Below are 13,753 nucleotides of genomic sequence, written 5' to 3'. Positions count from 1 at the left end.
AACTTTATAAACAGTAATAAACAAAGGATAAATAAATAAATTTCTTATATATTTATCGTTAATAATTCATTTGCATCGGTAAATTCAATAAACACTTAAATACTTTATATATATATACAGTAAAAATTAGTTTTAAAAAAAAAGATGTGTAGGATCATCAATATCCTCTTGATCTTCATCCTCAACGGAATTTCTGTCTGATCTTTCCTCAATTTCTTTTGAGCTATATCTTTTCAAGGTCGGTTCTTTTTTGTGAACTTTCCTTATGTGGCTCCTCAAGGTGTAGTTCTCCCAAAACTTCCGGTTACAGTAGGTACAGCCTAACTTTGGGGGTTCGTGCTTCCTCCGATGAACGGCCAATGCGGAGCTGGTCTTACAACTCTGGCCGCATACATCGCATATGTAATTACGCAGGCCACTATGCATAATCTGGTGCTGTTGGAAATCCCACTTTGATGGGGCATTGTACTCGCACTGATGGCACTGCCAATTCAATGTTTTCAGGTGGTATCGTTCCTGATGCTGACGCAGCTTGGATGCGATCGGAAAGCCTTTCTGGCATATTAAACAGACGTTCGGATTGGGCCCTGCATGCAACCGGAATTTATGCAATTGCAGCTGATGCTCGCTTAGAAACTGCCGATTGCAATCCTCGCAAATGTTTATCGAATCGTCCTTTGTAATAAAATTAAATTCAGAATATTGAATAAAGGTTACAAATTAAAACGTTTTCTTAAAACCTACTTGTTTGTCAAATTCTGAGTAATTGAAATATTCTTGTTCTGATTCATTGAACTCGTCCTCTTCTATTAAATACTCAACATTGGTGAACTCTTCTTGTTCATCGTCACCATGTCTAGCTTGTAGGGCATCTGCCATTCCCGACTCCTTGAGGTTTGCCAGTTCCACCTGGACTTCATCCTCGATTTCGTCATCGTTTACCTTCCTGGCACTTGTATGATGACTGGAAAGATGCTCCACGAAAGCCTCCCATTGATTTCCAGAAAAGGTGCTTGTACTACAGAGACAGCACTTAATCAATAGTGTAGAGGAGCCATCAGGATTAAGGTACACCCGACCACTTTCCACATAGCCACCCATAAAATATTGTAAACAGAGAACCAAAAAATTGTAAACAAATGAAATTAGTGGTTGCCAAAAATGCGCGCAAATATCGATAGGTAATTATGTTATTTATTTCAACAATAATAATACAATTTATTATTTTAAATGTTTATTATTTTAAGATATATGTATGCCATTTAAATATTCAAGTTTTATTCAATGAAATTAGTAATTATTTATTATAATATTTAATGGGTTAATAACCGATATTAACCGATATACCAAGTTGCACCACCCCTTATCGCTATCGTTTCTTATTTTGCAGTTTTAATTTGCAAAACAAAACTCTGACAAGCAAATGAAATGCGCAGCGATTTTCCGCCTTTGGCCATCCGGATTTGGATGCACAAGCTGAAAAAGGGCGTGGCCCTGCCTGCGGCCACCCTAGAAAAGTGCTTGTTAAATAAAATGAGCTCAGGTATGTGGTGAAAGCGAATCCAATTCGACAAACTTTCAAAGATCCAATTCGTTTTTAGATGCAGCTAGCTTGTCGGTGGCAAATGCATGTGAAAGGGGCATCCTCGTGCCACGAACTGAAGGCACCCGGAGCAAACGTGTCAGCCTCGCCTTTTGCCAGAAACTAAGCTCCCTGACGATACCTGCAAATGATCCATACTGCTATGAGTGCCATTTGCCCGGTGACTTAAAGGAATGTCCGGCATGCATACGGACCTTTCACGAGAGTTGCCGGCGCAAAGATCCCGAAAAGCCCAACTACTGTGTACCCTCGGACAAAGGGCAGCCGTACAGGCTACCGCAAAACGAATCCGACGAAGAAGATGAGAATCCGACTGAGGATTTTCCTCAAACACCGACTCCGGAGCCACTATTGGACCACAATAGTAACATCAATGAGGGGCATGTGACTTCGGACACTCCGGCATTTCTTAAGCACGAAAGCTTGGAATGGGACGATGATGTTTTCTTTGTAAGTGAGCGCAAAGGATCTCGCCAACGAAAACAGGCAAACGTCAAGGACGAACATCAGACAAACTTGGATAGTGATACTAGTAGTGAGCTGGAATATTGCACCCGCTGCCGTCTACTCAAGATGGCCTCTCTTCACAATCCTCCGCAGTTGGATAAACAGGAGTTAGCAAGCCTTCTGAAATATTCTTGGGGAACGCACCACTCCTGGCTGGACAGAGACGTGTCCAAATATATGGCGAAGAACTGGAACGATCGTGATAGAGCGCTGGTCAAGCGCATTCTTTTTAAGACTAAGATACTTGGGGTGGCGGACATCGAGCGGAATATAGCGTCGAAAAAGTATATATACTTGACAGAGTTCCTTGTGGATCTCCTTGATCTGCAACATAATATTGCCGTTTTCTATGGTCCCAAGAGCGTAGAATACACTGCGACAAAGTGGCTCTTACGAGACGTAACGCATGACATCCGGGAGATCCGTAAATGCCCCGACTGCTTTCGATATTCCAATGAGGCCAATTTATCAAGCCTTTGGTTTGCAAAGCCTTGTCTCCAGCGCCATGAGCTGGTATTCGCCAAACAGGCAGGGTCACCACCCTGGCCCGCCAAGGTAGTAGTCTTCTTTAAACTGTTTTAAGTGTTCCAGCTAATTGAATATTGCATTCCAGGTTATCAGTGTTTCCAGAAGGAAGCCAATTAAGTATGATGTAAGGTTTTTCGGAGGCTCTCACTCGAGGGCCCTTATCTCTGAACGTGATATCATTCCCATCGAGTCGGACATACAGTCGCACTTTAAACCTAAAAACTCCAAGGCTTTGAATGCTGCACTGAGGGAACTTCAGTGCCACATGATATTGTCCCACTACTCTGCATCGCAATTTGGTTTCTATGCTGATCCGAAAATAGCCGAGAATCTCATACAAGTGGCCTTGTCTCACTGTAACGAGTCCTCCGAAACTCCACAATCGACAAAGAAACGAAAACTAAACTCCACTAGCTCCAATTCTCCCGTGCCCAAGCGTATCTTGCCGGTACGTCGCTGCTCGATTGCATTTCGAAGTGAAGCATTACAGGAGACCGGGTCTAGCTATGCTGACAGCGTCATCTACCAGAATCTGGCGTCTGAAATAATTCAGGCAAATGAAGAGTTGGTAAAGTGTCAAGGTGAATTAGCCGTCATGCGTCAGAAACTAGAAGCGGTAAAGAGGAAGCGCTGGTGCTATCTTTGTCTGAAGGAAGCAGCCTTTGATTGTTGTTTCACTGCGTCCTACTGCAGTGGTGAGTGCCAGCGACGGGATAAGCGACGACACCAGGCAACTTGTAAAGTCAATCAATAAAACCATATTTACGTTAAATATCTGTATTTGTTGGCTAATTGTGGAAAATTTCCTGGAGAGCACAGAATGGCCCACTGCGATGCCTATATCTCTGCCAATAATCATCAGATTCTTGATGGGATTGCCTTAATCGATTTGTGGATCGATTCTCCTTCAATCTGCATCAAAATCTAGGGACAAATTATTTTTTAGATTTTTTGTCAAATTTTCTGGGTAATCCCCTTCAAAATGTGGAAAATGCATGGGAAGCCCAGTATGGCCCACTGCGATAGCTATATCTCTGTCAATAATCATCCGATCCGTTAGGGGAATGCCTTAATCGATTTGTGGATCGATAAACCTTCAATCTGCATCAAAATCTAGGGACAAATTATTTTTTAGATTTTTTGTCAAATTTTCTGGGTAGACCCCTTCAAAATGTGGAAAATGCATGGGGAGCCCAGTATGGCCCACCGCGATAGCTTTATCTTTGGCCATATTTATTAGATTCTTTAGCGGATGGATTAAACGAATTAGCGTAGATTTCTAATAGCTTTGCCAATTTTGTATAAAATTTAGTTAAATGTTTGTAAGTGGCAAGTTTTGCTAGAAATTTAAGAAAAGATTACATTACCTTTTACGAGAAACTACGTTCACTTAGGCTCTCTGATAAACGTGTTGACCCGCAGACCCAAGCTATAAAACTGCGGCAAAAAAGGTCAAGCGAAAGGTCAAATCGAATTGCCGAAACGCTGAAAAAGGGTTCAATGCAATTTACGAGTGCAGGCGAGCATGTGAATGCAGCCGAGATTGAAATGCGGGGAACGGTATTTTATGAATGCAGGCCGGCGGCAGCGACCGTTAAAAGGCATCCCAAAATAATTGATTTATGCCGAGCTGAGTCGACGATTTTGGTGGCTAGTGGCTGGCTGGGGTTCCCCCCGAAAATGGAAATGGCCAAAAGTGTTGGCACCTCGGCTAGAGCAAGGTGCCGAGGCACACAGAAATAGATAGAAACACATTGCTGTAATAAATATTTCACTTAGGGGCCAAAAGCAGTAACAACATCCAGCACACGATTAACGAATAACCCGGGTTTCAGGTTTCAGACCAACAACCCGAAACCCGGCTGACCCCCCCCCCACCAAAGTCGGAAGTCACGTTTAAACGTTTTCGCTAAAAGTTTCACACAGCGGATGATTGATGATGAGCCACACTAACAGATACAGATACTCACGCACACACCGCGCGTGTACCGCTATTACTTACTTACCAACATATGTATGTATGTAGGTACATGTTCCGAATATATGGTCATTACGGGTCTGGCCGTGTTTATCTTGGGCTGGCTTTAATGCACTTTCGCATATGAAATAGTAAATCATTTTTGGGATATGACTTGCCATGCCACTTAATTAAGCCCAAAGGGGAGGGTCTGAATCAATAACATCTCCCTCCTAGCATCTCCCATTTAGTGCCAGTCATTATTGTTTGTGGGCTAAAATATTTGGTCAACACACTGTGTCTGTGGCTGGGAAACTTTTGCATTTTGCAATCAAAATCTCAGTCACTCGATTGTCAATATTTGGGGAAAAATTTCACAAAAGAACCGGAAGAGCAGCAGCCGACGAATTCCTACGGCAATTAAGAATATTCTCTGTCATTTTTGCCAAAATAAACATTTTTGGGCTCTTCATGTGTTTTTCCCCGACTGGCTGTCTGTCTGTCGTCTGTTTACATTTCGAATTGAGTTTTAATTATGTGCACACTGGAGACAGGACTTGTACACTTCCGACTTTCTATTAAAATCTTCACGACATGGCTGAATATTTTTCATCAGGCTGTAATCAAATTAGTCTCTTGCTAATTTAAGCTACACTAATTTGTCTGTGTCACGAAAATTTTCTTCTTGCTTATCTCTCACCTACCAGGTTGTCAAAAGCCAGGAGCTTCAAGGACTCTGCGACTCGCTGCTGGAGCATTGTGACAGGCTGGAAGGATTTATTGGCTAGACGTTGCCTGCCTACAAGTGCCAGGATACTTTTAATTAATTCCAGGGCGCAAAGCAAAAAGCTGTCAGATACAGTGCCATTAAACTAGCTATCAAAATTAGGTAATATGTATATTACTTTAATAATTGAGGCATTTAAATAATGCTTTAGTTATCCAATAATCTATAATCTTTATGGACTATCTGGTTGAAAATGTACTTCAAATTATTCAGTACCTTTTGAGAATTTGCCACAATGAGACTGATTTTTTGGACCTGCCTGCTATTCCTCGGGTCCTGTCAAGGATATGTCCGCTTCACCAACCTAAAATGCGAGAGCTTGGACGAGGAGTTCATACTCTTTCCCACCTGCCGTCTAAATGTCGTCGGAAGGGGCATCATAGCTGCCAATGTCTATGCGAAGCTTCTGAAACTGCCCATAACCAGAATGGTGATGAGATTCAACATGTATCGCAAGTTGAATGGCTATCATCCGTTTCTGTTCAATGTATCCCATGAAATATGCCACTTTATGAAGTATCCGAATCGCAAGCAGGTCTTCTACTATTTTCATAGGGCATTTATGTCTTCCTCCAACCTGGATCACACCTGTCCCTATAATGTGAGTAATATTTTGGGATTTGTATTCCTAAGTAATTATTTTTTGCAGCATGATGTTATTGTGAGGAACTGCTCTTTGGAGGATAAGATGTTTAAAATGGTTCCGTTGCCCCAAGGAAGTTATAAACTGACTCTCGAAATGGACAATGGAGCTTTCAAATGGGTTGCCATTGTCACCATGTATCTGGATATTAATGTGGATAAAGAGGATTGAGTTCAACTTGTTCAGAATATTATGTTTATCCTGTAGTGTCTAATATATTGTCCTTTGGTGTAAAAATTGTACTATATATGCACAAATATAAGTATATATTTCTTTCCTTCCATTTCTGGCCATCTGCTGTCAGCTTAAGCTTCACTGAAGCTTGTCGACGGCTTTCAGGACTTTAGCCTTTTCTTGAACTTGACCATTGCCAAGAGGCTAGGATATGGGGCCACCCACTCGATGCCTTTCCTGCAACAGATGTCGAAGTGTTCAGAATTAAATCTGGTTTCTGACGTCAAAAAAAAAAAAAAAAAACCAAACATGGAATGCAATTTCAGCCGCCAACATGTGGAAAATGCTGTAGCTTGTAAATTTTTTTTGGCATGCGACAAATATTTCCCACAGAAGGGGAGCCAGGACATTAATTTATTGCCGGCGACAAGTGCAACAGCACGCTTCACTGCAATGTGCAACATGCAACACCAACCGAATCAGGCCCATTCCATTTCAACAGCCTCCCCGGAGATGACACATAATGAGTCTATTATGGCAGATAATGGTACCCTTCGAGAATTTAGATGAAAAGCCGCAATTTGTGGCAGTGTTTAGGGTTCGTAAAGTCGGATAATGTTTGGGATTAAATATGTGCCTTCAGAAGTGGCTTCGCATTGGAATATGCGTCATTTGTGGGTGGGGGGTAACCTTACATAACCGTAACGAACATGAAAATGAGTCGCAATCTGGGTGAGTGCCACTGCCCCACCCGAAAAAGCCAAAACTTCTGATCCGCCATCAGTGAGTCAGCTCTGGGTCTCTTGTGAATATTTTTTTTTTTTTTGTTTAAGAACATTATATGCCAAATTTCGAAGAACACCACGCTCAAGTGTCATTGACCAAAAGTTTTGTGTCTCAAGAGTGGTCGTAAACTATCGCAAACATTTCATAAAACCACTTAAGATATTTACTAATGTTCTACTAATTACTAATGTTACTAATTCCTGGTTCTGTGAACTTTAACACGAAAGATATTGTTAAATAAATTTCTTGAAATACGTAAATTAGATGTCATCACTCTCAAATGCCTTAACTTTTCTTTTATTAACTGGCTAATACGAGATGACTTATCATTTATCTGTCAAGAAAACTTAAAAACCAGAGACATATCCATTTCCTACTTTATTTTTCCCCCTCGAACCGGAGCTACTTTGGCTTTCGAATTTCTTTTAAAACCAATTATCAAATCATGTCGCTGCCGGCTGACAAACTCATTTATTTAGCTTGCTGCACTCAAAACGGCGACAGGCCCACATACATCATACTTGCACTTGGTGGAGTCTGGAAACCTCCACATCCACATCCACATCCACATCCTCATCCCAGTTCATGTCCATTTCCTCACTCCTTAAATGTAGCCTAATTTTGCTTTCATTTTTACATGTTTCTGGCTTTGAGATACACAAATAAAAAATATTTTCCAAAAATATAAGTACTTTTCTTTAGAGTCTTTAAAGACTTGAATAATTTTTTTCTTTGTGTCTGAATAAATGTTAGTTTTCTAAACTAAGACTGCCCTTTCCAGAGACCACAAGACCACGACCAAGACCGAGACCTAGTTTCCATATCCCCATCCGCATCCAAAAAGTGTCAGACTGTCACCGAGGCCTGAAATTGTCATTATTCAGTGTCTATTCCCTCGTTTACAGGTTATTGTTGGAAATTAAAATTATATGGGGGTGGGAGGCCTCTGAATTTCCAACTAATTTTTATGTGTGACAATTAAGTGTTTAGTTTTTTTTTTTTTTGTAAATTTTCCTAAGGTTTTCTTTCTCAGTCACGAGTTGCAATGCCCACATCGACGTGCAACTGGTTTGTTTGTTGTTGATTTTTTTGTCATGAATTTTCAATTGATTTATTTTGGTTTTCTGCTAGTATTTTCCATATTCTCGCCAATTCGTTGGCGCTCAAAATACATCAGCATAAATCACTGGCGGATCTCTGGTAAGCGCCACAAAAAGCGCCAACAGTGGATACGGAGGGGAAAAAAAAAACCAGCGACATATTAAATTTACAAGTTGATTTTGATTTATGTGCAATAAGCATACGGACAGACACACAGTTGTACAAACTCGGTTTTGTTGTTGCTGACGGCGTCTGCAGACGATAACTTAATTTAACCTGGCTCCTTCTTGTTGTCACTTATTTTTTATTTTTGTATTTTTTTTTTTTATTCATTTCTCGATTTGGTGCTTGCGCCGCCTGTCGCTGGCAATTAAGCTGGGAAATCGCGAGCGGTTTTTGGATCCGCCTCTAAAAAGCATTAAGGTGGGGTCGCAACGATCCAGACCAGCCCCGATTTATTTGATTGTTGTAAAAAGTTATAGTATTTCTAATGCTTTTTATTGTCAAGTACATATCAGTGTACAAATTGTCTCTGATTTTTTAATGGCTCTATAAAATAGTGATACTCGAAGACAATATTTATAGGAGTTATTATTGTGATTCATGAGAATTTATTGTTTAATCTTAATAGGTTAATTTTCTATATTATCAAATGTGTAATTATTGTTATTATTATAAATTTGTGGTCCAAGTAATACAACTAAGCAAACAATTTAGGGATTTCCTAATTTAAAAAACCCCACACACTTAATTTAAATGCACACAGATTTAATTTGCTAGAGCACATTTTCGTGTCAGCATCTAAAAGCTTTGAATGGGGACTCACATCTCGGCATCTGCCCCACCACAAAAACCATCCCCACCTCCCCACTGATTTGGCCCCCTCCGTCCTGTACTCCTGACAGCTTGTGGGCGTTTTTAGCCCCACAGAAGTTGCTCCTCCGCCTGTCGCCTCAACTTCAAACTAACAGAACAAATACCGAGAGATACAGATACAGATAGACGGCAGCTCGTATTAATTAAAACTGAAAATTGCAGTTTCGCATTGCAGGGAATTAAGCCCCATCACACTACACCGTCAGCCCGACATCCAACAGCCAAAAGCCTCTTGGCTTCAGGCGTTTTTTAAAAACCTGCAATTAGCGGGGAATATCTCTGGGCCGGGTAATTTGATAAGTCCTCGAAACTTGACCCACTTTTTGGGGATACGCTAATGAAGTCCATCCGAGAGGGAATTTTTATTTCACTTCTTTCACAGCCACCACCTCCCACCTTAGTCCTCGGGCCCCTTTCACCCCCCACTCCTGGGCATTGATTGCCTGCCGTCGTTTATTTTTACGACGCTTTCGTTTAAGCACTGGCATTTAATGTGAAATTTATCATTTCGCTGCCACGCCCCCACCTCTCGACAAATTGTCGGCCTTGGACAGATTTTTTATTGCATTAACAATTCACGCCGGCGAAAACTGATATTTTCATTTTTCAACTTTTTAAAGTTCGGGGGGCGCCGATGAAAGCTTGGGGACTCTGGTTGCAAAAAGAGAGTTCCTTTCGGTGAAGGACTCTTTTTTTTTAGCAGCAACTTTCAACCGCAGCCTGTCTGCATGGCAGTTGCCAGGGGGGTGGTAATCAAAAGGAAACCAGGAAAAATTAAATTCACAGGAGTTTTCAGTCGAATGATCGAAAAAGTTTTTTTGACGTGTTGGTGTATCAAAGGAAAGCACGGAAAACTCCCATGTGTTTAGAGTTGAGTACGCTGCATGAATTTTTTGTGAAAATCCAATTATGAGGCTTAAATTAGTTTATCTCAACGAAACTTCTTTTTTCACTTTTGAATATGGCGCCAAAATGGTCTGGCCTCGGAAAAAGTTGGCAGCACCACCTAGGGAGATTTAACTTTAGGGGGTGATACTATTTTAAAGTATATCCTGTCTTATGCCAAAGGGATTTTCCTTAGAAATAGATTAGTAATATTAAATACTTAATGAAAAATATTTTAAAATCACTCAAGTTTGGATTATTTTGGCTATAAAACCGTGGCTTTTAGACAATTTGGTCAAAAAGGTCCAGTGTGACCAGCCAACTTAGTAGAAAAATACCACACTTCGATTTTGGTATGTTCACTTCCCACTGACTGGCCACACCATCATTTTCTGTTGATTTTCAGCAACCGTCGGTTGGCTCGCGCTTGATTTTCTTTGGAATATTTTCCTCGGGGCGCGTTTCATGACTGAAAAACTATATATTTATAGTTTAAAGCTATTTAAAACCAAGTTTATTAACAAATAACCCTTCGTTTAATACACAAAATCGATACAAATGTGATTTAAACAACGAGCTCCACAGGATCCTAACGCCGTCGGCGCGAATAGAGTGAGACACCACTACAGCTCCGATTGTGTGTGCAATTTGTTGATAGTGTTGTAGTTGTTGTAAAAAATGCTCCGCTTGCAAGCGTACAACAGCTACAAAAAAACCTAAAAAAAAACAACAAAAATAAATGTGAATTGCCGGCAAAACAAGTGTAACGTAAATTCGATTGATTCAAAAAAAAACAAGGAGCCAGAGGAAAGGAAGTATGCACAAATCGACAAAGAATACACAACAAAAGTGGAGTGGGCAGCACTAGTCGCGCGCGCCAGTGTGTGTGTGAGTGTGTATATGTGTGAGCGAGGCAAGGAATAAGAGTGGAAAAGTAAGCGCCGATTGGAGCCAAAACGGAAAAAAATCGAAAAAAAAACAAAAACAAAAACAAAAATGCGAGCGGCAGAGTCGTAAACAAAAACTCATTTTATAATCAAATTACCTCGACGGTTTCGTAAACGACGGTTTCCAGCTTAAAATCAGCACAAAAATCGGCAAGAAAAACAAACATGACCAACCGCCAGGAGGGAAATAGTAAAGTCATAAGGATATGGAGCTGGCTAATCGGCAGTCTGCTGATAATGCAGATGATTGCAGGAAGTTCGGGCAGTCAAGGTATGAGAAATAAACTATATTTCTTAAGTCAATAATTTGCAATAAAATCATTTCCTGTAATATAAGTTTTGCGGCTAAAAAATATTTGCTAGTTAGGAGTTACGGCGACTGAAAGTCTGGTCGACGTGCCAAATACCAGGTAAAGAGGCCCCAACACTCATAATTCGATTGGTTGTATCAACACCCCGACTGATAAGAAGAGTCATATTTTTTCGCACTTTGCCAGCAAAACCCCTCCGCCAGGTGAGAGGCCCATGCGGCGGCCATCATGCGGTGCCATCGCATCACCTGCTAGCCGATAAGCGCCGAACCCAAGAAGGTTGTGGAACCTCGATAGTGCCACGAAATTCGAACATTACTAATGAGGTTCCCTCGAAATGAGATAAACCCAGCACCAGCACTGCACAACAAGGAGTTGCAAACTCGTTGAACCCACAAATGTTTACACTCCGCAATGAGACAAAATAAATAGACACTCTGAGGTTTCAGTTTCCTGTGAAAAATATTGGAAAAAGGATCTGTATGCCCTAGAAGTCATTATCATTAGCTGGGAGTTCTGAGGCCTAAGCGGCAGGTAGTGGCAGGTAACTATAGTGGCGATGAAATACAATTAGGATTTGGGATTTAGGATTCTGGGCAGATGCAGGTCAGAAGATCAGAAAATGGAGGGCAGCTGCAAATGCCCCAAATGATTGATTGGGATTAGGATAAGCTGGGGTTGGTATTTAGGGCTTATCGAGTTTCGGTTTTCAATTTTTGGTCCATTTTCGAATCAGAAAAGAAAACCTAGTCAGGGAAAACCTGAAAATCCCCGAAAAATGTGCCAATAATGCAAACAAATTAAATGTCCTGCCACCCTGGAGGGCTTTTACAAATCCACCCCTAAGCCTAGAAATAGAACCCTGCCTTATCAGCCAAGGAATTTATCAGCCATGCCCCCCCTTTTCTGGAAAAGCCCCCCAAAATATAAAAGTTTGACTGTAAAATATGGTGGGCATGTCATATGCAAATGGAATGAAAAATCTTGAACCGAATTCTGGGTCATGGCATGTCAGAAGTCACAGGGCCAGATTTAATTAAAAGCATTCCCTGACATAACCACCAAGAGTTGGTAATTAAAAATGCTATGCTTGCATGGGTGTAGCCACAAGGACAATGCCGGAAAAAGGACAATAATAGATCGAGGAAGGGTACCGACCAAAGAGGTTACCACTAATAATATTTTATTTAAGCTTTAGATGGTAAGTTATGGGTAGAATTAGTAGAAAGCTTTATATCTTAGGTCTTAGGTCTTACTATCATTATTTATTGAAGTGATTTAGTCCTTAGTTAATATACCCCTCTAATAACTACTGGGTATCTGGAAACTCACGTGCTGTGAGCTCCTGTTCTAATTTTTGTTTTCACTTTTCCACTCATATTTCTTTGCGTTTTGTGGCTTTTGGCTTTTGGGAGAACTGGCAATGTCCTGGTGCCTGGCAATTGTTTCTGGCGTGTCCTGGGCGAGTCCTTTCCGTTCCCGTTCCTTACTTTCATTCTTCAGTAGCATATTAAGCCGCATTACGTGATACAATATATGAGTGACATGTTATTCTAATTTCGCACCCCTGCAAGGGTGCGCTTGTCAAAATAAACATTTCCATATGGCCGCCATGGAGAGCCCCTGGGCGATGTGTCGCAATGTGACAAAGACATGGAGAGACTGGGGGAGAAATGGAGAAAGGGCGGAGAGAGTGGTACTTCGAATGAGGTCACTTCTTGGCCGCTGAATGCCGACTAATTACCAACCGATGCCAGGGCCTTTTCTCCGACGAGATACTTTGAAGTGTTGACAAAGCAGCGGAAATTGTGAGCCTTTCCCAGGGGTTTCCCAGGGGACTACACATCTCATATATGACTACAAGATGCTACAAGGACACCAAGGTGATGTCTCACTCTTGGGGCACTTATCGATGATGCGTGTTGCACTTTATTGTGTTCTTTACAATCCCAACTTTCCACCAATAAACTTTTAAGTGAATCGTGCTTAAACAAAAGTTTATCTTGTTATTTAATTTAAGGAGGAAAAAAATGCATTTTAATTTAAAACTCGCAGAGACAACTGCAATCCAGAGCTTGTGCATATATTTGGAGAGACTCATGTTGCGAGAATTTTTATGGAAAACAGCAGGAACACAATTCGACACCCAAAATACGAAAAATTCAGCTTACTCGGCAGTAGGAAGGCACTGAGAAAAATAGGGATTTAAATCATAAATATATAGAGAGAATAATAGGTCTTTGGAAATATATATCTTTTAATTAAAGACATATTTTTTAAGAGAAAACTTAAACTTTTTTATAAATTAATCTTGAAAGGAGCTTCAAGTGTAATCCGAAACCCAGTGCGTTGGCAAAATGCAATTTCGAACCCAAAAACCCTGGCAGTTCCCTTCCCACCGATACCGCCACCACCATTCGACATGACAACATGAATAATTCACTTGAACCCGCCACAAGCACAACAAAAACAACAACAACCACATCGGGTTACCCCAAAACTGAAGCTGCAACCCAAAAAAAAAATGGCCAAGAGTTCAATGAACGCATCTCCAGGAGAAGAAGGGAGCGATCCAATAAGGAGACTGATCTTGAGGCTATACAGGAAATCAACAAAAGTTACTGGTTTTGTTCTTCTGTGGAGGCGTA

At 40.9% G+C, this 13,753-nt stretch overlaps 4 protein-coding genes across 6 annotated transcripts in view; 3 read left to right on the top strand and 1 right to left on the bottom strand.

Moving 5' to 3' along the window:
• Positions 1 to 98: 98 nt before the first annotated feature.
• On the bottom strand, positions 99 to 1,155 carry LOC138926086 (zinc finger protein 691). The gene is made up of 2 exons (XM_070278725.1): positions 745 to 1,155; positions 99 to 675 (listed from the first exon to the last, which is right to left on the bottom strand). Exons 1-2 carry the CDS (start codon positions 1,099 to 1,101, stop codon positions 133 to 135), a joined length of 900 nt encoding a protein of 299 aa, XP_070134826.1. The 5' UTR covers positions 1,102 to 1,155; the 3' UTR covers positions 99 to 132.
• Positions 1,048 to 3,410, top strand: LOC108131823 (zinc finger MYND domain-containing protein 11). The gene is made up of 4 exons (XM_017250900.3): positions 1,048 to 1,181; positions 1,391 to 1,543; positions 1,602 to 2,665; positions 2,724 to 3,410. Exons 2-4 carry the CDS (start codon positions 1,429 to 1,431, stop codon positions 3,390 to 3,392), a joined length of 1,848 nt encoding a protein of 615 aa, XP_017106389.2. The 5' UTR covers positions 1,048 to 1,181; positions 1,391 to 1,428; the 3' UTR covers positions 3,393 to 3,410.
• Positions 3,411 to 5,617: 2,207 nt separating this feature from the next.
• LOC108131417 (uncharacterized) lies at positions 5,618 to 6,196 on the top strand. The gene is made up of 2 exons (XM_017250288.2): positions 5,618 to 5,983; positions 6,032 to 6,196. Exons 1-2 carry the CDS (start codon positions 5,618 to 5,620, stop codon positions 6,194 to 6,196), a joined length of 531 nt encoding a protein of 176 aa, XP_017105777.2.
• Positions 6,197 to 10,247: 4,051 nt separating this feature from the next.
• The window catches only part of fra (neogenin protein frazzled), a 29,933-nt gene continuing 26,427 nt past the window's right edge, over positions 10,248 to 13,753 (top strand). For all 3 annotated transcript variants that reach the window (XM_070278179.1, XM_017250620.3, XM_070278177.1), the window contains exon 1: positions 10,248 to 11,065. In XM_070278179.1, the coding sequence (XP_070134280.1) occupies positions 10,960 to 11,065 (106 nt within the window). In that variant the 5' untranslated portion in view covers positions 10,248 to 10,959. The remainder of the gene's footprint in view (positions 11,066 to 13,753) is intronic.

The sequence above is a fragment of the Drosophila bipectinata genome, chromosome 2R (genome assembly GCF_030179905.1).
Source record: "Drosophila bipectinata strain 14024-0381.07 chromosome 2R, DbipHiC1v2, whole genome shotgun sequence".
In the NCBI taxonomy this organism is placed as follows: domain Eukaryota; kingdom Metazoa; phylum Arthropoda; class Insecta; order Diptera; family Drosophilidae; genus Drosophila; species Drosophila bipectinata.
The sequence above is the reverse complement of the archived record's forward strand: the minus strand, read 5'-3'. Positions and strand labels throughout refer to the sequence as shown.